Raw genomic sequence first — 15,924 nt, 5'->3', positions numbered from 1 at the left:
CTTCTAGTCTATGATTAGCTAAGTAAGAAATGACTAGAATATGCAAAAATCTGCTGAACGCGATAAATGATTTAATAGTTTAAAAAAAAAAAGGTTTTGACAAACTTTAAAAGAAAATTGTTTTTTGCTCAGATGGTGTAGTGTGAATTAGCGTAGTCTACATCAGTGTAAATTAGCGTAGTCTACATCAGTCTGAATTAGCGTAGTCTACATTAGTGTGAATTAGCGCAGTCTACATCAGTGTAGTGTAGATTTGTGTAGTGTAGGTTAGTATAGTGTAGGTTAGTGCAGTGTAGATTAGTGTAGTGTAGGTTGGTGTAGTGTAGGTTAGTATAGAGTAGGTTAGTGAAGTTTTTTGTTAGTGTAGTGTAGGTTAGTGTAGTGTTGGTTAGTATAATGTAAGTTATTGTAATAAAAGGCACACATGAACTAGTGAAAAAGGGGACACATGAAAGGAGCAAAAAAATATTGCATATACTGAAAAAAAAGCCAATAGTCTGTTTAAAGTGGGGGGAAATAACTTGCTTATTGTTCAACAATAAAATCAATATTATAATTATCTTTTAAATTTTTTTTATCAGCCTGACAAAATGATATAAATACAGTGACATACAAACTTATTTATAACCAGTTTTTTACAGATAATTTCAAAATTTTTCTTAACTATTCATTTTTGGATTTTATTTCATATCAGATAAAGAAAAAAACAGAATGAATAATGTAAAATTTGCAGATTTTACATCATTTTAAATCTGTAAAAGTTAAGAGGGAAAAATTTAGAACAACTAAGTTGAGGTCAACCAGGATATTTTTTTTGTTAAGTCACACATAGGTTTTCTTTTTTCAAAATTGAGGGAAAATATATTCATACATTGCTGAGAATTTATATTGACTCAGGGGGGTGGATTATTTAAAGTTATTTTAAATCTCTTTGAATGCGAAAAAAAAAGGAATGTTAATAATAAAATATATTGTTTAGAAACACATTTTTTACTTAGGTACTGTTCTGCAACTTCTACCATCGCATCCAGTCAAACTTGCCACAAATCTCTGAATACTCTTTCATGAATAAAGATCTCTGAATGAAATCTTCTTAAAGTTTTGTATGTTTTATAATTATTATCAATAAAAAATGTTAAGATGCATGTTAATTAATTAAGTAAAAAAACTTATTTCAAGCGGAAAACAAAAAAAAACAGAAAAAAGTTATGTTTGGTATAAGTATAAAAGTTGAAGTTTGAACTCTTTAAAATTTTTGATTATTATATTGCTGAATAATAAATTACAAATAATTTATTCAAAAAAGATATGCATTATAAGGTTTCTTGAGCTCAAATGTATAAAAGATGATTTATTTATATGCTTTAAATTATGCATATTTTGGTTTGTACCAATAAAAGTTTTTTGAAATTAACAATAATAATTATATGCGTGCTAATCCTTATGTAAAATAAAGCAACAATGTCAACTCAATAATATATAAGAAATGCAAGCAACAATGTCAACTCAATATTATAAGAAACGCAAGCAACAATGTCAACTCAATATTTCTAATAAGTAACCCAAGTCAACGCAAATATTTTTCTTAACAAGTTACTAATCTCAAGAATAGACTGACATCAGAAACTGCCAATAAAAAAGAATCTGTAACTGCCAATAGTATTTGTATGTTTAAGAATGCAATCAAACCCTCCATTTTTGATAAACACTGCTAATATAAAGTTAGATAAAATCTATCTGTTTAAATTGTAAACTATATTTGTTTATTATGTATATATATATTTTTTACTTATTTAGCCAAATTATGTGTCCTGTAGAACATTTATTCCTGTTCTAATAAATTTTATCTTATCTTAAGGTACTAACTATAACAAACGAAAGTATTAGTATAAAATAAACCTACATAAAAGAAATATACATAAAAGAAATCTACATAAATTTTAGTTATTCTATCGATTTGATCTATAAAAGACATTTATCATTTTTAAAGTTCAATAACAACAGCAACATATCATTTTTATTATTTTTAAGTATTTCTTTATTACTTTGGTAATGTTTAACAATGTATAACAATTTTTTTCAATGTAAGTATAACAACATTTTGCAATACAATAAAAATAAAAAATTTTAATTAAATATATTTACTAATTTATCATCAAAAACTAAAAAGTTGTGTAAAAATTTTGTTTTATATAATAAATGTGCAGGCAAAGGCCTTCTGGTAAAACATATAACACAGAATACTTACAGGAACAAAAAGTATAACAGAAAGCAAATGATTAATATATTCAACAATATACAGCTCTGCTGAAACATTTTTGGTTTCAACAACTAAAGAAAAAAAAATATATATGCATTTTATTTTATTAATAACAAAAATAATTTAAATAGGTAAAGTATTACATCCTGTTTCTTAAATTAATTATATCCTGGAGAATGTGCGACTCTTTAGCTGTTAAGGCATATGTAGTTTGCTAGTTTGCCACAGAAGGAGAAGGAAAAGTCTGATATAAAACCCCAATTAACACTTAATTAATTGTGGTTAAGTGCAAAAAGAGCTCGAATTTTTAAAATGGTCTCAGTGGTAAAGAGAATGTTTTCAGTGGTAGTACTGTAATAAAAATTCATAGTTCTGGTCTGCAAAATAAGTCAAGAAGGCTGTAAATTGCACACTTGTTTGATTAACCCAAATAATCAACTACACAAGTGTGAAACCACGGATGATAAACATAAAAAAAAAAAAAAAATTTAAAATAATCAAACACCTATAGTTTTTGGGACTTCTGCCAATAGATGAATAGCTGCTCTTAACAGACCATCAGCTATAATAATAAAAAATAGTGTTATATTTTAGATATCTATGTGATTTTTATATATATTTATATATATATATATATATATATATATATATATATATATATATATATATATATATATATAATAAATACATAATATATATATATATAATAAATACATAATATATATATATATATATATATATATATATATATATATATATATATATATATATATATATATATATATATATATATATATATATATATATATATATATATATATATATATATATATATATATAATAAATACATACATACATAAATCAAAAAACACTTTTGATTTCTGAATGTCTCCATTAAATTTTTAGTGCCTGGAAATGAGTATACAGAGAAAAGTATGTAAATTTTAAATGTTTTTTAGTACTTTTACCTTTCATCTTTTTAAATTTGCAGATTTTTCTGGGAAATTTTTATGTTTTATATAACACCATCTTAATTTGCACAGTAAATCATAGCATTGTGTTGAAAATAAGAAGCAATGACAGAGAATGCCCACATTTTATTAAGGAATGCCCACATTTTATTAACTCCATCAATACTTTACTAAATACTGGAAACACCCAGATTTTATTAGGGAATACCCAAATTTTATTAACTCCATCAATACTTTACTAAATACTGGAAACACCCAGATTTTATTAGGGAATGCCCACATTTTATTAGGGAACACTCAGATTTTATCAATTCGATCAATAAATTATAGTAGTCTTAATTATATGAAAAACAAAAAAAAAAAATTATTTTATTGTTTTTTTTAATTATTGAATATAAAAAGTCAAATTTATTTAATATAAAAATCAATTTTTTAGTTTATTGAATATAAAAAGGTTTACTCAAATACTTTACTAATAGCAACTAATTCATATTTAAAATTTAATATTTAATATTCAAATTACAAATCCTAAAGTATTTAAAATACACTCAATCACTAATAAATAATATATGCAACATGTTGAGTAAAAGTTTTAAAAGTTCAACAAGTTTTAACTGTTTTATCACAGAGCACCATAGAAGAGCATTTAACCAGGAATATCTCTCTTTGCAATGTTGCTTATGTGACCAGATCTGGCATTGAACTTTGACCCTCTTGATTTCGAGCCATAACTATAACTGCTGGGTATATGTTTCTTTATATGACTCTGGAATGATTAACTGAACAGCTTTTTAACAACACTTTATCTAACTTTAGGCAACAGTTTGTCATCAGTTATGAAGAAAATTGTTAATATTTCAGTTAATTTATCGTCAGTTAATATTTCCTTTGTCTTCAGACAATTTATCTTCAGTTAATACTTCCTTTGTCTTCAGTTAACTTACCTTCAGTTAATATTTCCTTTGTCTTCAGTTAATTTATCTTTAGTTAATATTTCCTTTGTCTTCAGTTAATTTATCTTCAGTTAATACTTCCTTTGTCTTCAGTTAATTTATCTTCAGTTAATATTTCCTTTGTCTTCAGTTAATTTATCTTCAGTTAATACTTCCTTTGTCCTCAGTTAATTTATCTTTAGTTAATATTTTCTTTGTGACCAGGTATGTGGAGTGGTGTCCAGAAGCTCTAAACATGTTGCTTGATTTATGATCTGTTATAAGAAAGAAATTCATTAAATTTAATGACTTGGAACTTATTGGTTTTTTTGTTCATAAGCTTTTTTATACTTTTTAGAGCTTCCTGGATACAAAAAACTAAAAAAACTAGGAACTAGGAAAAAGTCTTTTTGTGACTTTCAAATCTGGAGTCCTTTTTGGGAATTCACATCCCTGTTTGTGTCTAAGATGTCTTAATAAAATTCATATCATACCTTATTTCTAAAAAATGCTGTAAACTTTTTCAATAAAACTTCTTGTTATTTATTTCATTGCAAGTATGTTTGGTTATCAAACCTCTGTAAGGTTTCAAATTTCTTTTGTAACTATAGCTTTGTAATTATAGTAACCTGTAGTAGAATTTTTTGCAACTATAGATGATGGTTGGACTATATTTTGAGTGATTGGGCTATATCTTGATTGGTTGGACTGTATCTTGAGGCAAAGAAACTGCTGAAATACGCCAATCCTTTTTTTTTCCTTTCAAAATCAGGATCTATTTCTGGAAATATTTGGCAATATTGTTAGCCTTTGTTTTATGTTTTATCTTTTTTACTTGAAATTGATTTGCTTTTGATTTGTATCTAATTTATTTATGACAATATTGGAATCAAAGCCTTTTCCCCATATGTTAACCAGGACTTTAGTAACATACATTTATATATATATATATATATATATATATATATATATATATATATATATATATATATATATATATATATATATATATATATATATATATATTAGGGTGGTCCTTAAAACAACTTTTTTTTTAAACGTCTGCTCTCACTCTTTAAATATGTTCTATATAATAAATACTAGAATTAAAAAATTAAAAAAAAAAATTATTTTTAGGAGTAGCCCAAGACCCTTAAACATCAGACGGGTCCCTATAATTATCAAAAAAATAGTTCTTCAAAAGTATATCATGTAAGGTCTCAAAAGAAACGAAATTATATATAAACTTCAAAAATAATAATCATTTAAAAAAAAACATTAAGAAAAAAAAATCATAACAACTTTTTGTAAAAACGCATATTTTTAGTTCTTAGTTTAAAAATATAACTTTCTAGGCAGTGAAATCTAAAATAATATTTTATTTATAAAATGATGATTATTGAAGAACTATTTTTTTGATAATTATAGGAACCTGTCTGATGTTTAAGGGTCTTAGGCTACCGTTAAAAATTTCTTTTTTTCGAAAACTTTTGTGAGAGTCATAAATAAAATATCAGTTTGACGGAAACCAGTTTACAATCATTTTTAATAAATGAGTAAACCTTCTGTTTAATACGAATTGGGTACATATTTTGCTTATCTTTGATCATTATTGTTAGAATAAAAACTAAAAGAAATTTTATTTTAAATAATTAAGCATTCAGTTCTTTACAATTTAAATAGTCAATTAAGCATTCATTTCTTTACAATTTAAATGCAAAAGAATTATTTTTGTACTGTTGTTTGGAAGTTACTACACACATGAAATTTGGTATTCCGTTGTGTTTAATTAGCTTTAAATATTATATTTAGCATTAAATATTAAATGTTAAAAAGGATATCGATGTTATATATTTGCAGTTACCTTGCCCAACAGCTTGATTAGATAGAGCTGTTTGCCCTACCAAAAGATAAAGCTTCAACCGAGCAAATATGTCCATTAAAGATGGAATAGTAATAAAACAATAAGCCATGCAAGCCTAAACAACAATTATTAAATATTTCTTTACTTTAGAATGTAATTTTTTTTTTTAATTTGACTTCGATTTATACAATAACAAAACATAGATTTTGTTTAGAAGAATAATTGGTTTTTACCCTAATATAAAACTTTTACCCCAAATAAATTTATTAAAACTTAAAATAGCAAAACTCAAAATTTATATCAACAAAAAAAAGCTGAGAAATACTCTGATAAATGCTGCCGTCTTTTGAGTGTGGTTTCCTTTTACAACTTGCTGTGTTTGAACTGCCAACCGATTTACGCACTTAAAAAATAATTTTTAAAAAATATAGATAATAATAAATGTAATGACAAATAAAATTTTACCTATTTAGTATTTTTGTGATAATAAAAAGTGTCAATAAAACAGCCATGACTTTTTATATATTAAAAATTGTTCAGTTATTATTTCTAAAAAATTTTTATTATTTAAATCTATATTTAATAAAAAATTTCATTGATTTTATATAAACCTTTTTAAATAAAAAAGTTTGGTTGATTTTATATGAATTTTTTTTAAATAAAAATGTTTCATTGATTTTATATGAACTTTTTAAAATAATAAATTATTATTTAACACCGTAAATTCTTATAAGATATTTTAAATTCTTATGTGATATCGTAAATTCTCATATGACACCTTAAATTCTTAAGGGACCAGTTAAAAAAAAAACACTTAGTTATAAAAATACTATGATTGCTGAAATACTTGATTCCTATAAATTTTCTGAGGCTACGATTCAAGTAAATAATTTTCACCAGGCTATGAGTAGAGTAAACAATTTCAGTGCTGATGAGAAGTTCCTGAAGTTTCATGATGATGAGAAGTTTGCTGATGAGAAGTTCCTGGTGCATAGTAAGTTAAATGTGATAAATTAATGTCTTTAAATGTTATAATTATGAAATATTATGTTATAAAATAATAGATATGATATTGTTTTAAAAAATAGTAGGAAAAGAAGTTTGAGGGTTGGCGGTCCAAAATCTATATTTTTTGTTAAACCAGTTATTCTTATTTAATCATCACTATATATTATTGCTGAATTTAGTAGTATCAATGCTCATTTGTGCTTGTTTGACACAAAACTATTGGCAGCCATTGCAACTGAGGTAATAGCAAGAAAGAGTTGCAGCACTTTGTTTTATAAGAAAAAGTGAACGAAAGTGTATGCAAAAATCTAATGTATGCAAACTTTATTAAACTATGTTAAAACATAGTTAAGCATATATCAGTTTTTACAGCTTGACTTTCACTTGAAAATTGCATTGTGTCAACCTCTCTTTGATTTTGATCTATTTTGATTTATAGCATTTATTTCCATTAAAAAAAAAATTTTTATAGTTCTAAAACTTCATTAGTCAACGCATTAACCAGTGTGGCCAAGTGGTTAGTGCGCAGAGCTCCTGAACAATAAAGCCGTGGTTCGAGTCCTACCACTAGCAAATTTCTTTTTTTAGTTTTTTAGATTTTTTAAATTAAAAAATACTTTCGAAGTTTTATAGACATTATATACAAACATATGTAATGTTATTATACACTTTAACAAACAAAAAGATTTTAAAAAAGCTAAAAACTCTAAAAACATCAAAAAACGGAGAGGAAATTTGTTGCGTATTTGTCATGATTGAGATACTTATGTTATTTTAGTTATACATTTCAAGTTTTTTCTACAACTAAGTTGAGTTTGTGTATGGGAAATGGGTATACAACATGTTTATATGTAGAATATGAAATCTATAGAACTATAACGTTTTTTTTGATATAGTCAGTTGTGTAACGTAGTTATCATCATACCGGTTTTGACAGTGCTTTGTAAAGAATAAGTTTTTAATCTTTTTTTTTTAAAAGTATATCAGTATTTTTTTTACCTCATAAAAAATGTTTTTTGTTTCTCCTTAAATTTTTTTTTTTTTCTCTTGGAAATTATTAATTTGTATAGATACATTCTTTACAGAAGAGTTTCTATAAAATAAAATCAGAGTTTTAAATTGATTTTCTGCTATTTATTAAAGTTCATTGATTGATGTAAGAAGATCAAATTAAAAACAAGTTTAGATATAGTAGGGTGTGGAACAGATTTACCATGACCTGTATTGTATAGGTCATGACAGCTAGTTCTTTTATGAAAAGTTCAAAAAACAATGGAGTTTTTGCTATATTTTTGCAGTTAGCCTTCTACTTCTATTTTTAACATTTTAAAGTTATTAAAAAACTTAAAAATTAAAAATCTTTGCAGCGCATTCTTTGCAGGTAAAGTTATGCAACTTTATATTGAAATTTGTGCAATTTAAATTTTGATTGAATAAATTCAAATTAAAATGAACAAAGGTTGCATTTAAACAAAAATAAGTTTCATATAAGGTTAACATTTCCTATACTTTACTTTGCTATTAATATTGTAAACTAAATTTAGATACCAATTAAAATGAAAAATATTGCAACAAGAAGTAACAAACTAGTTAAATTAAAATGAATAAACTTCTTTAGAAATCTCCCAGCAGTTGACAAATTTTATCATGCAGTTACTCAAGGTTGTTCTTGTACTTGTCTTCAATGAAGTCAACAATAAACTATCTTTTTGAAATTTTCATTAAATAAGATTACTGCTCTGTAGTCATAAAAGCAGTACGTAAATACGCATTAAAGAACTTGGATGATTGTATCATTCTTGCAAATACAGTTTTGCAATATTGAGCACTCATTGCAATCAGCTTTGAAAATACTGAATGATAATGTAAATTTTAACAATTCCTTGAGGTTTTTCCATCCAAAAACTTAAATATCCAATCTATTTGAGAAATGAAGGTTCAGGTAAATAAGATATATTTCAGGAAATGTGTTAAAAAATTAGCAAATATAAAATAAAGTTGGAACCAGCAACAGACAGAGTAGGTTAGCAAAAAAAGAACAGTAAGCTTTACATCTGGCAAAACAAATTCTGTCTTAAAAATTGTTTAAAACTACAAGGTGACTCTTTTAATTATGAATCAGAAGTCAATGAATATATTGAAAAAGAAAAAGATCGGTTAAATGCAAAAAATGATTTGAGAATGAGTTTATTTATTTTATGGATACAAGTAGATCATTGCCTCAAAGATCCACTCTATTTAAAATCATAACTGTTAATAAAAATACAAAAAAATGCTGCCTTATGTCTACAAAAGAATAAGCAAATAATTTTAAGTTCCTACTTCTAAAGTTCTTACAACTTACAATCATCTATGATGATTGTGCATTTTTGTTGTTGTTATTAACGACTTGTTGTTGTTATTAACAACTTGTTGTTGTTATTAACGACTTGTTGTTGTTATTAACGACTAACGACTAAAAAGAACCAAGCGTCTTATCACAGAGCACCGCAGAATTTTTTTTTTCAACTTTTTTAACTGGAAGAGAAAAGATTAAGTTTATAAAGCAAGATAACAATTAACAGGAAACTTAAAAGTTTGGAAATTTTTTGAATCAAGAAAACAAGATAAAGGAAGCTATTTCCAAAGAACTGATGCTCGAGGAAAAAAACTAGACAAATAAGAGTTTTTCAATCTTACTATAAAGATGAGACTTTATTAAATGACAAGAAACACAAGAATGAATTTTAGTATATGGCACAAGAGATATTAGCTCTTTAGAGCAGCGCCTATTATAGTATTTATGGAAAAGAGAAAAAGAAGCAACATTACGACGATGTGACAATGGTTGAAGGTTGGCAGCAAGAGCAGATCCATCTATGTTTACAATGCATTTTTGCACATTGTCTAAAAGAAAGAGCATCATTTGAAGATGCACTCAATATATGGCAACAGCATTCCATAAAAGGACGGATTTGAGATTTATAGAGATAAAGAATAGAACCCAGAACAAGAAAGTTGTGAGCATGATGTAATATTAACAGATCCTTATTTTGCAAAGGATTTGATATATGGTTTTGAAGAAAAATTGAAGTAGGAGTTAATCCTGGAAGACAAAAGGTAGGTTACTCATCAAGTACAATACTTTCACAAATAAAGGAAAATCTAGTTTGTTACAATAACAATTAGCTGAAAAATCTTAGATGTGAAAATTTCTGGGAGATCATTAATGTAAATTAAAACTATAGGGACAAGGATAGAACCTTGAGGAACCTCTGAAGTTACAGAAAATGGAGAAGAGTGCTTTCCATCGAGGACAACTGATATGATAGTAGTAAGAGTAATGAGGCGGTAGTTAGATAAGTCAAATCGCTCTCCTGAATTTTTGGAATAAGGTTAACATATTTGAAATAAGATAAGGTGGAATAATAGATTTGCCCTTATTATAGACATTATTAAAGATTCTCCAGAAGTCTCAAGAGCCTAAATTTAGAGATGAAATATTAGATTTTGTGACCTGAGAATAGCGGGCTTAAGCATTAGATAAAACCTTTTAACAATGGTTTTTAGCAATAGTAAATAGACCTCTGTTTTCTGGAGAATTGTTTTGGTGATAGATATGGAAGTAATGGTTATGATTGGAAATTGTAGCAGCTCAATGAAAGGAAAACCATGGAGAAGAGTGAGGCTTGACTTGGAGTTGTTGATAGGGAATAAAAGATTCTATACCAGCCTGAATTCAAGAAGTTACATAAGAAGCACATTTGTCCGCAGAAAGTGGAAAAATTTCTACCCAAAGACCACCAAAAAGAAAATCACAGAAAGAGTCCCAATCAGCTTTAAGGTAGTTGTAAGAGGTGCAATGATAGGATTCCGATGATAGAGAGAAATGAGATAATAGTTTTAGAGAGATAAAATCGTGATCAGAAGCACCTAAAGGTGAATGAGGAGAAATTGAGCACTTACTAGGATCAGAAACAAGACATAAGTCAAGTAAGGAAGGTTTGTCTGGAAGTTGACTATTGGTGTTAGAGATTAATAAAGACAAAAGTTGTGGGCCTTAACACGGGTAGAGTCACTGACACTAGAGCCAAGACATTCATTGTGATGAGCATTATAGTCACCAACTACAATGATATTGGCTGAAGGATAAAAACAAAGGGCTTGGTAAATTTGATCAGAAATAACATCAAAAAGAGTGTAATCTTGAGATGAAGGAGAGCGATATAGAACAAAGAGAAAGGTAATAGAGGGAAGTGATGCTAAACAAAAGCACATAAAAGAAAGTCTGTGGATTCAAACCCAGTTTCCTGACAAATTAGTGAATTCTTATAAATGTAGATGCCCAGGCCATGTGACTATTGGAGTCTTTACGAATTACAGGAAGATAACCATCAACACTAAGATCACAAGATGAGACAGCTGAACTCAAATTAGTCTCACAAAAAGCAAGTAGGTCTAGTGAACTTTGCAACCAATTGTCTCATTAGTATAAATAAACCCTAAGCTGAAACAAAGGGCTCCAAATGTGGCCTCAACAATGCACATCAAAAGTACGAACAAAAACACCATACATGCACAGCATGGTACTGTTAGTACTCTGATACCTAATAGCTGTTGATGGAAACAGTCTCTCTGAGAGCTACCATAGAGTTTGGGAAACCTGACTACCAGATAAAGAAGGGATGCAAAGCTGGTCAACAGATAGAATCTATTTACCTCTTGAATTTAACCAGGAATTTCACACCTCCTTTCTGACCTTTGTGTCACTTATCTTGCCAGAGCCAACATTGAAGCTCAGACCTCTTGATTCTGAACAAGAACTTCAATCTCTGCACCACGGCTGCTATATAATATATAAGTTATTTCGCATTTATCCTTGTATTCCTCACAAATTGTTCCTTAAATGGACTAATTTTATGAAATATGCTGATTGCATATTTTATTGATAAAATGAAAAGAAAAATATTTACCATGGATTTTACTTTAATAACAATGATGATTTCATTTAATATAACAACTTTTCGTTTTATCAAAATAATTGCTTTTATGAAATTGAAGTAGAAGGCTAAATATTTATAATGAAAAACAAAGTATTAAGTAAATCAGCATAAAAAATTAGTTAAGAAAAAGTGATTAAACTACACAAAATCTAAAACAAGGTAATTTTCTACCTCCATCTATCCACTAGAAATAGCTACTCCAATATTTTTACTTTTTAATCCACACCTGCACCTACAATGTATTTGGTTTGAACTTAACACCAGTCAGAATACAACTTTAGTTTTTTATGAAAGTTTAAATGTTGGAAAAAAAAGAAAAATTTCCAAAATAACAAAGATCAAAATTGCTTTGCTTATTCCCATTTCTAGGTAAGGAAGCAACAACTAACAACAGACACGTTATTAAATTTGGAAAAAAAAACTGTGAAAAAAATTTAAAAAACATTTTATAAACATTTAAAAAAAAAAAATAATAAGTTTATTTGAACAAAACTAAATAAAAAAGTAAATAAAAGTTTACTTGAACAAAACTAAATAAAAAAGTAAATAAAAGTTTACTTGAATAAAACTAAATAAAAAAGTAAATAAAAGTTTACTTGAATAAAACTAAATAAAAAAGTAAATAAAAGTTTACTTGAATAAGAACAATAAGCACTGTATCCATGTTAGAAAATGAAGCTCGTGCATCAACATAAAATTCAAGTTGCTTTTCAAAATCTCTTTCATATGTTACCTAAAAGCATAAGAAATATTTTCCAAGTTTTTATTGAGTTGATAAGCTTAATTGTCATATAGTTGATAGTGTTAAGTCAATAGACTTAACATTTCAACTATATATAAATAGATAGCTTGTATTAGTGTTTATTAAGTCTAATTTGCTTTGTGTACTTTTATTTTAAATACTTTTTTAAATTGGTTTATTATGTACAAAAAGTGACTAGTGACTAGCATGCAATTGCTTTTTTTTTTTTCAAATCATTACTCTAAATTTAGTTTAAATTGAATGATGAAATTGTTTTAATAAATAATAATTTTTTTTTTTCCTTATTTCAAATGGATAAAATAGCCACTAAATAAATATATTTAAATTTGCGAGTGCTTTCACCACCTATTTGAAAATCTATATAAATTTAGTTTTAGGTGTGCATAAAACATCACTGATTACATCATATAAAACAGTCATTTTTCGTGACTTTACATACTGAGGGTTTGGTTTTCATTATATACAGTGCTCAAAGTGGAATAGCAGGATGTCTTCTGTTTTCATCCCACCTGTATTCCCTTTCATGCAGTACAAGTTTTCCTAAAAACTTGTACTGCAAACATTTATAATCTCTTATTTTCTCAAATAAGGGATTATAAATGCCTATAGTAAAAATAAGAATTCGGGGTGGTTGGTGGTCGCATTTATATTCTTAAGAGAATGTCACCATTAAATAAAGAGTCAAATTTAAAATCAAGAGTCGCTAAAAAGTCGAAAAACAATTGTAAAAAAATCAAATAACAATTACCATATGGTAAGTATTACTTACAATTGTTTTTTGGTTTATTGTTTTTTAGCAACTCTTGATTTTACATTAATTTATTAATATACTAAGTATATTATTACAATTAATGTAAATTTCATTTATGTGTACCAATATTGAAAGTTAATCAAATTTTTGTCAAAATATCCTCCAAAATGTTTCACTTTCATTAAAGGACTTTAATTTTGGGATTCACAATTCCTAAAATTAGCATCACGTCCGTGTCCGTTTCCAAACAACTTTATTACATAATCCTTTAAATAAAAAATAATACCTGGTGGACCAATGAAATAAACATTAAACTCTATACAACTTTTACTATCAAAGAGTTTTGCAAAGAAGACAAGATTATATTCATAGTAGAAAAAGCATGCTTGCATTTAGCTGTAGAAACAATCAAGGTAAAAACAATAGCATTGCTCAGAGGCTGAAAATCATTAGAAATTTTATTACAGTCACAAGGGGCAAAATACCCACGAAATCCTTGAACTCCTGTGCTTTCACAAATATTGAAAGTTTTAACTAATTGTCTGTTACTGACTCCAAAGCATAGAGCTTGTTCTGCAAATTATTGTGGTTTATCAAAAATTTGCACATTCTTTATCAAACACTTGTATTTTTCTTTGTTTGGATCATTTTCTTTGTCCTGTCGCAACTTATGTGCAGCTCTAGTAGTAAACATTCTAGAATCAAGATTTTCATACTAAAAATTCTGTTTGATTAGTTTTAAAAACTTTGCTTATCTGCTCTTTATTTGTTCTTTAAATTCAAACTTTTCTGCTTGTGAATAACTAGAATAACACTGGAATAACACTGGAACAACACTTCTTATAGATTAAAATACATGGTATTTAAAGGTAATTAATCAATGTACCTCTAGTAAAGAAGTTTGTCTATCTTGTAATTTTTTAGTAAGATGTTTTAGTTCTATTAAAGCATTCAGCATATTTAGTACAAAATTGATGTTACACAATTTCTTTTTAAGGCCTGCGTATTAGGCAATGTCTCCTCAATTACATTTTAGATCGAATAAAGATTCACTAAAATGTTGATACAATGCTGCATAGTTATTTCAAACAACCAAACATTACAAACATTACAGATTGTGCGCTAGACAACACCCATCAGAATTGGTCCAATAGAATTTAATTTCACACTTAAAGACATCGAAACAATCAGTTCTTTTTTATTTTTAGGAGATGCACTGTAAACAGAATACAACTTATCAAAAAACTTTTTCATTTGACAAATCACGTGAAAATCGCAATCTCACAGTATCATTCAGTACTAACACTAGATGATGTCATAAAATTAAATTGGGAAACTGATTCAAAAGTAAATGAGCCACACCTGCCTTTTTGCCAAGCATACTAAAAGCATCATCAAAATCAAAAGAGACCCAATTACATAATAAACAATTATTGCCAAAACCTAAACAATGTAAAGCACTTAACGGGTGATGTGGAAGTTATCGGACAAAATAAAAACGTCAATAGCTTATTTATGAATAAAAAAACAAACTACTATTATATTTTTTTTAAATAAAGCATTTATCTTTTAATAAAAATATATTATTTTTTATATGAAAAAATACCACCATCTGCAATTGATCTCAATTTTGCTCTGACGCCTTTCATATACGACTGTAAAAAGTTTAAATCAATTTCTTGTAGTTTTAGTTTAATGCGATCAATCAAAACTTGCTTTGTTGAAGCTTTCCAATCTCCCTTGTAAACCTTCTGTGCCAAATGTCCCCAAAAATTTTCAATTGGTCGTGCTTGAGGCACATTTGGGGGATTGGATTCTTTATCAACGTAATAGACATATTGGTCCATCCAATTTATAGAATCTTAAGAATAATGAGAACTTGCTAAATCTGGCCAAAATAAATAGTTAAAGTCTCCATAATACTTGTGAATAAATAGAAGAAGTCGTTTTTCTAAACATTCATTAATATAGATTGATGAATTGATCCCTACAGCCTTGGAAGTGCGAAACAATGGCTCGGACATACCACGATCAGATATGGCTATCCACATTAATAGTTTTTTTGGAAATTTCTCTTTTCCTATAAAACGAACACTTTCTGGGCATGTCTTTTTGTTGTTTGTGTAATATCCAGAATTTCCAGGCATGTTGTCCCCAGCAAAACAAAAGTATTCATCGTCATCGATGAATACTTTTGTTTTGCTTCTTGCAATCGCTTCTAGTCATCGTCATCGATGACTAGAAGCGATTATGTGTTATAGCTAGTTAGCTAGTTTCCTGCTTCTTTTCTTTGCCTTTATTTGTTGTTCTATAGTGTATTTTGGAGTCTTTTCACGTTTTCTATATTTAATATTCATTTTTTTTAACTGATGACCAATTGTCTATTGATTTAC

The 15,924-nt window shown here is 27.3% G+C and overlaps 1 protein-coding gene across 1 annotated transcript in view; it reads right to left on the bottom strand.

Annotated features, from left to right (window-relative positions):
- The window catches only part of LOC101234303 (VPS35 endosomal protein-sorting factor-like), a 114,194-nt gene that overhangs the window by 17,140 nt on the left and 81,130 nt on the right, over window positions 1–15,924 (bottom strand). The window contains exons 24-28 of the mRNA XM_065803542.1: window positions 12,652–12,750; window positions 6,353–6,430; window positions 6,028–6,142; window positions 2,766–2,822; window positions 2,249–2,331 (exon numbers count right to left, since the gene is read on the bottom strand). Of these exons, the coding sequence (XP_065659614.1) occupies window positions 2,249–2,331; window positions 2,766–2,822; window positions 6,028–6,142; window positions 6,353–6,430; window positions 12,652–12,750 (432 nt within the window). The remainder of the gene's footprint in view (window positions 1–2,248; window positions 2,332–2,765; window positions 2,823–6,027; window positions 6,143–6,352; window positions 6,431–12,651; window positions 12,751–15,924) is intronic.

Source organism: Hydra vulgaris, chromosome 08 (assembly GCF_038396675.1).
Source record: "Hydra vulgaris chromosome 08, alternate assembly HydraT2T_AEP".
In the NCBI taxonomy this organism is placed as follows: domain Eukaryota; kingdom Metazoa; phylum Cnidaria; class Hydrozoa; order Anthoathecata; family Hydridae; genus Hydra; species Hydra vulgaris.
This window is presented reverse-complemented; position numbering and strand designations above follow the sequence as displayed.